The sequence below is a fragment of the Mesitornis unicolor genome, unplaced genomic scaffold (assembly GCF_000695765.1).
Source record: "Mesitornis unicolor isolate BGI_N332 unplaced genomic scaffold, ASM69576v1 scaffold15021, whole genome shotgun sequence".
Classification (NCBI taxonomy): domain Eukaryota; kingdom Metazoa; phylum Chordata; class Aves; order Mesitornithiformes; family Mesitornithidae; genus Mesitornis; species Mesitornis unicolor.
The window spans coordinates 6,527-13,731 of NW_010161867.1; the positions used below are offsets into that span (position 1 = coordinate 6,527).

Below are 7,205 nucleotides of genomic sequence, written 5' to 3' on the forward strand. Positions count from 1 at the left end.
TTCAACATTTGTGCTTGACGTTAGCAAACCCACTTTGAACTTCCCAGCAATCATTTATGAAAGTTCAGTCAGCCAAATAAAACTCAGATAATTTTTTCCCCATCATGGAACATTATACTTGCTATTTGGCTTTTTTTTTTGGTGTTGATATTTGCATTTTTAACTTATTCCTGAAAACTAGGGGAGATTCGCATGTAATACTATGAGATCATACAGTCAGAATATCAGTATTTCTGTAAGAAATGGCTGTAGATGGCATCAGCCCATAAACACGCAGTTGTATTAGTTGTAGAAGGCATGTTCGTGTCTTCAAAAACCAGACTGGTCTTAAGATATTAATCTTTATTTGAGACAGTTACCATTACTTCATTAAAAAAATGACAAAACAGCAATAAACATTTTAGCTCTTTAATGAGCAAAGATCAGGTCTCTTAGCATTGGAATAATATTCGTTATCCAGATTATCTTTATTTCACTCAGTGACCAGTAATATGGCCAAGAAGTACAAAGTAATTTTCCATCAAGTAGTATACAATTTTTGTGTGTAATAAGCTTTCATTCTTGAAAAAAGAGTAACTGAAAAGAAATGTTTCTGTTACTGCAGTTAGTTTGTCAGAGAAAGTTCTTTGCATTATCTTACAAACTATCAAAATTGCTAGTAATTTGAAAAAATGTAAAAAAAAAATCACATAACTTTAGTCTAATAGAAATATAGTACAGGTAAGAGAAAGTATTTATCAGGGATGTGCTCTTAAGTCCATCTCAATTATTTCTTTTATATAAATGTACATCTGATTACATATACAAACATTTTGAAAGGACCATGGTATATAATTTCTGGAAAGCAACAGGGGAATGAAAAATTTCTTGTGATTTTAGAATATTCATTTCAAATCACACAAACATAAGTAGTATTCAGATTTTAAAATTTCACGTTGTTGGCTCTCTCCCTGTCCTTACACACCCTCTTTTTCTACACTGTTGACATCTGGTCTAGAGAATTCATTGGGATGGCAAAGCTAATGAATAGCAAAAAGGGAATTAACTTTATGGTAAAGTATTATAAGTAAGCTTTGTAACATGCAACATGAGTTTAAACAATAAACTGAAAGGTGTAATCAGAGCGGTAATATTGGGGCATTTTTACATTGCCAAATATCATTGCAATTAAATTTTTGGACACACTTTACTGTACCAATTTGAACTAAATATATTGTAACTAAATCACAGCAAATTATAAATCCTTCATCAAAGGAGATTCCATTAAAGTTATAGTTTTGTTAAAGTTAGAAATTATTTAGGGGAAAGGAAAAATAACATTAATAGTACAGATTTTTTGTCTGGGATTCGTATCAGCGAGGGTTCACCACTGTATACCTAGAATGCCATAAATACCTTTAAGAACAGTTGCAATTCCTTCTATTTCTGAAGCTACCATGAAATATATTACTGTAATTACTTTTGCCCCTTTAAAAAACTTCTTTAGGTTGTGCCAATTGATGGAGAAAGCTTCTATTAAAAACTCCAATGGGATGAGAAGAATTTTAATTACGGCTTAATCAGCAGCACAGCCACCAAGCATATAAATTATCATGCACATCGTGCTAAAAATATCCATTTTCCTTTATTCTCACAACTTTTATACTGACAGCACTTATGTGATAATGTTGTACCTGCCAGGTTGTAAAACTTCTTTGACTGGCAGATTTCAGCATGAGCCCCTTTCTAAGGCCTTAACAGCATTGGTGCTTTGTGTACTTATTCAAATATGTAAATAAGGTCTACACAATAAAACAGGTCCAAATAAAAATTGGTGAAAATTATCTGACATTCCATTAGTGTGTCCCTTGTGCATATTTATAGGTTTTTAAAATTTTCAGTCATAGTTCTTTCCTGTTTGTGTTGCACATGCCTAATTCCATTATGTAACGTAAATCTTCAAAAAATTAATACTTGAATGTGAATGAAACAGTATCATTCAGGACAACTGCTTCAAGCAATTGCGAACAGTTGTTTTTTTTTCTTTTTGTTTGTTTGTTTCTTAAGTTCATTTGATATATGTACAATTCATTTTTTTCAAAACCCCAAAAGTTCTTGATATGTATATTCACATAATATTCCTCCATATTTAAATAGTAAGAGTCTTGTAGGTTGAAAGCCAAGTAATCTTCAGTAATATCACCTACTGTAATCCATCAAAAAATAAAGTTTGTTTCGTCTTGTCTGGCTATACCCTGGTTGTTGAGTGTGAATGGGGGTGGGGATGAGGATGGGGCAGAGTATTGTTCTGTCCTCCGGTAAATGTATTGAATGTGTGTAGTGGTTGAATCCCTGGTATAGTGTTGGGGATCATTGTGATGGTGTTGGGTGTCATTAAGGGAATATCATCAGGAGACCTTCTCATAGCTAGTGTGTAGTCTGGGGGACAGGCGGTCCTAAGAACCACCTCATGTGGATGGATGGACTCACATTCATGATCCAGGTCAGTGTGCTTCATTTGGAGGGACATTATCTCCTCTTCTTGTGCATGGGTAAGATCATTGGTAGTAGTACGCTGTGGGCTGCATCTCCTATGAACATCGTGTCTCCGCTTGTCTTTTTTGTAGTACAACGCTGCAAAGGCCAGAATGTTCAGGAACAGCAAAGATGCACCAACTGCAATAGTAACACTCAATTCTGTTGAATAGTCCCTTTGATCCACTGAAAATGGGCTTGGCTGCTGTTTAGGATCATCTTGTTTGGCTGTAGGAAAGGCTGAAGTAACAGAAACAGAATTTTTCCTTGTTGGTCTGAAAGTATTATCAGTTGATGGCACTTTAGTTGTGGTAGAGGTATACTGTGAAATGTCGTTAAGATTGTGCAGATGAGGTACCAGTTCCAACCAAAGGTTCACTTTATTGGCCCTGTAATGTTCTTTAACTCGTGGTTTTAATCCAATATGAAGATATAGTTGGTCTTTCTGAGAATATCTGGTCCATGCTACTTCTTCAAAGCGATTTGGTTTCGTATGGATGAATTTTGTATCTTGTGGTACTGGTTGATTTGGGTCACTAGAAAAAAATAAATCTCCAATGTTACATAGTATGTCAAAAGGAATTATAAAATTAACATAATTAACATTTTATACTTAACGTTTAAATCTGTCTTTGGACAGAGCAGAATGCTATTTCCTAAAATTAGAGGCCCTAATAATCTTGATTAGAAATAGCATTATGCAAACGAACCCTTATTTTACATAGACTTCAGCAACTTCCCTAGTTCCCCAACATGTTGGTATTGCTCACACTGAAATCTTTTGCTGCTGAGGAGAGATTGCCGTCAAATGTGGTAACGTGGACAAATATCTATGAGAGACCAGTGTGAGAGAGGATATTAAGCTTTGCTTTTCTTTTTCAGCAACATAAAGCTCAGCATTTCAGCTCATATGCAATATCTGCAGCCTTCCAGAGGTGAAAGACAATGGGAAGGCATAACTTAATATCATAGAATCACAGAATATTAGGAGTTGGAAGGGACCTTGAAAGATCATCCAGTCCAACCCCCCTGCCAGAGCAGGATCACCCAGACCAGGTCACACAGGAACACATCCAGGTGGGTTTTGAATGTCTCCAGAGAAGGAGACTCCACAACCTCTCTGGGCAGCCTGGTCCAGTGCTCTGTAACCCTCACAGTGAAAAAGTTCTTCCTTATGTTCAGGTTGAACCTCCTATGCTCCAGCTTGCACCCATTGCCCCTTGTCCTGTCATTGGCTGTCACTGAGAAGAGCCTGGCTCCTTCCTCCTGACACTCACCCTTTACAAATTTATAAACATTAATGAGGTCACCCCTCAGTCTCCTCTTCTCCAAGCTAAAGAGACCCAGCTCCCTCAGCTGCTCCTCAAACGGGAGATGCTCCATTCCCTCAATCATCTTTGTGGCTCTGCACTGGACTCTTTCAAGCAATTCCCTGTCCTTCTTGAACTGAGGGGCCCAGAACTGGACACAATATTCCAAATGTGGTCTCACCAGGGCAGAGTAGAGGGGAAGGGGAACCTCTCTCGACCTAAAAACACATAGTGACTTAGACCCCAATGACTGAAGGTAGAAAAGGGTTTTGAACCACCAGTGAAAGGAGAATTAATGAAAATGTCAAAATTTTTCAAGTTTGAAGTCACATATTTTATGATGAGAAGTGTCAACTTAAAATGAAATACATTATTAAAATGAGTTGTACTATATTTCATGCAATATTTATGTAATGTCTCATGGGATGAAAATATTTTCAGTGGTGCATTACAGTCTGTTACTACTGTAACAATTTTTAACATTACACACGTTAAATGCTTAGTTTTGCACTTTTCTGGGGACCCTTTAGTTATTTTTTCATACAAACTATTTTTTTAACTTCACACAGAATGTTCACAAATATACTTTTTTCCTCTTTTTGCTAGAGTGTGTATGTGAGCTGAAGGAAATTGCAATAAACATAAATGTCCAACCCAATTCTTAATCTGTTATTCATCCTATAAGTACAGACGCATTCCCAAGAGAGACAGCAGAGGGAAAGCACTGCATCTTTATACCCTGAATTTGTATACAAGACTATTCATTATCGGGTACTTACCCAGTTTTTGCAAAGTTTGTCCAGTATGTCATCACCACTGCACTTAGCATGACATCATTTTTGGAGAAATTACAAGGGAATAATTCAGTAGGACCAATCATGGGGATTCCTAGCACATAAGGAACCTCATCTCCATGGGCTGCATCTGCCCATGCAGGTACCTGATCTGTCTGGCAATGATGGTAAAAGGCATAGAAATATGTAGGCGATCCAAAATTTGAGTGAAGATCTGCTGTTGCCACTGCTGGTGCAACCCACTGGTGATCAGTAAACAAAGCCAGCAGTGTTTTCCTTCTCGTCTCAGGATTGTGTCGATCTGCCCAGTCTGTGTACATAAATTTAATTGTTTCCCTCAATATATCTTTGCCTTCAGGGTATCCGTATAAGTTATCGACAAAATTAGAAACTGCAAAGTCAAAATCACTAGCTGATATGCCATCTTCGTTATCCACAATATTTTCAACAAATTTCAACCCTTCCCCTTGGTTAACTCCCAACATGATGTCGTAATTGAGGAATTCTCCTTGTTCCATCAATATCTGAGGATCGTCTGGTATCACATCGCCATCAATTACTGGTCCAAAGGCTATATGGTATCTTGCTGGTTGAATGTCCTGGTCGACAAGTTCTCTATAAGGCTTCTTCTGTAGACATTCTACCAATTCTACAGTGTCTGACATGTTGCAACCAACTTTTGTAGCCAACATCCTGGCGTATTTTGCAGGCTGAAAACTAACTGCCCAGCTGGAAAGAGCTGTTCCGCTTTGAGCTATTGCTCTTTGAAAAAGTCCTGTGGGGAGAAATATTTAAAAACTACTGAAGTGACCTTGAAACAGCTGCATACTTGAAAGATTCAAAGGAATTCTTTGAAACAACAGCAAACTTTAACAGACGAGATACTTGAATCTCAAGAATAGATAAATATACAAGATGGTGAGATCTGACTGCCATTGTATCTACAGGTAATGTATACAAAATAAATGTAATATGTGCAGAAATTGAAGCAAATGATTCTACCTTAATGTCATCCAGCTGAGGAACAGATTTTCAAAAGAAACTCAGGAAGAAAAAGAAGTGGCATTACCTTGCGTAGGATAACACTATCAGCTTGAAAGAAATTCCTAAAGTTAAAGCAATTTATACATTGGAGGAAAAGCCAACCAGTCTCTGAAATGGATTGAATTTCTGGGTGTTGTTCAAGCCATCAGCAGCATGCGTGCATACAACTATGTATTAAATAAACCTAATATACCGGTTCTTTATGTTTTGTTTGGAATTAAAATTGGTTTGAGAGGTGCAGTGATTTTGAATTGTATATCATAGCAAAAGTGTATTCTGGAGTAAAAGATGAGAAGGTATTAGGCAGCTATTCGACTTGTGACTGTCTGAGAGTCAAGATTCTTCTACTGTAAAGAGATTTTTAATGAAGTTTTATAGTGATCACACATAAAATATATTTTGCAGTATTTAGTTTTGTAATTCAGAGATTTAAACTTCTGCTCAGGTATTCATATGAGGGAGAGAGACTATGATCTGGCTCTGCATATAAACTTGTAGCAAATCCTAGAGACTTCAGTGCAATTAATTTGAATTTATGCTGATTTAACTAGCACTCTAGACCAGGAATTCTATTGCTAGAAATAACAAAATGTGCTTAAACTGATGTTTTCCACTCCCTTCTAAGCATTTTTGAGCACATAATGGATGAAAGTTTCACCCCCTTGTAGTCAGTAAATCAATCAACTTTTTCGGCTATTGACTTCAATGCAATTAAAACTTCACCCTTGTTCCCATACTTCTTGTGCTCTCTTTCTGCTGGGCTTTTGCCTTTTCCTGCTCCTGCTGGGAAGGGTAGTTCTGATTCTGAAAGAGATTTTGAGTCTGAACCTTGCACAAAATAATGGAGAAAAAATGCTCTCCTATAATGCTCATCTCTAATATCAGAAACCTAGACTATATTTAGTTAACTGTGGCCTTTCTATTTTTTTATTTTTTTTGCATTGCCATGGAAGTACATCCAGTTCATTTCAGTCATTTTACACGAATTTCTGGAAAATATTTTATACTGGACCCTACCTCCTATAGCTCACTGTAGATGATACAACATGGTTTATAGCATACATAAGTTATGCTGATTTAAGACATATGGGTCAAAATTTGGTTTTACTTATGCTGATAGGCATCTGGAGTAATTCCACTGACTTTGGTAGAGTTGCTTGGGGACTAGAAGTGACATCTGGCCTCACTCACTTAATTTTGCTAAGAATGTATCTTTGGTTCAATGCTTGATAAATGGCTGGATATTCCCACTACAGGAACTGGAGTCAAGGTGCTCAGCTTACGTGAATTTTATTCAAACAATGCAAACAATGGCTTTTACTTTGATAAATAACATATATCTTCTGATAAAAAACTTCCATAGCCTTTAAATCAAGTGAGAGATGTGCCTTTACAGCCTCTATTGCAGTACCAGAGCCTGTACACTCAGAAGTTAGCTGGAATCTGTTGCTGGCAGGAAACATTTCACAGGCTTCTGAGGAATTTTAAAGTCATTCTAGATTGTATTAGGTCCAAATCCAAAAGTCTTAAAATCAGATAGGTG

General features: G+C 36.8%; 1 protein-coding gene across 1 annotated transcript in view; it reads right to left on the reverse strand.

The window, feature by feature from the left end:
* Positions 1 to 448: 448 nt before the first annotated feature.
* NLGN1 (neuroligin 1) overlaps positions 449 to 7,205 on the reverse strand; it is a gene marked incomplete at its 5' end in the record, with an annotated part of 9,801 nt that continues 3,044 nt past the window's right edge. Inside the window, 2 exons of the mRNA XM_010193471.1 lie at positions 449 to 3,050; positions 4,604 to 5,393. Of these exons, the coding sequence (XP_010191773.1) occupies positions 2,228 to 3,050; positions 4,604 to 5,393 (1,613 nt within the window). The remainder of the gene's footprint in view (positions 3,051 to 4,603; positions 5,394 to 7,205) is intronic.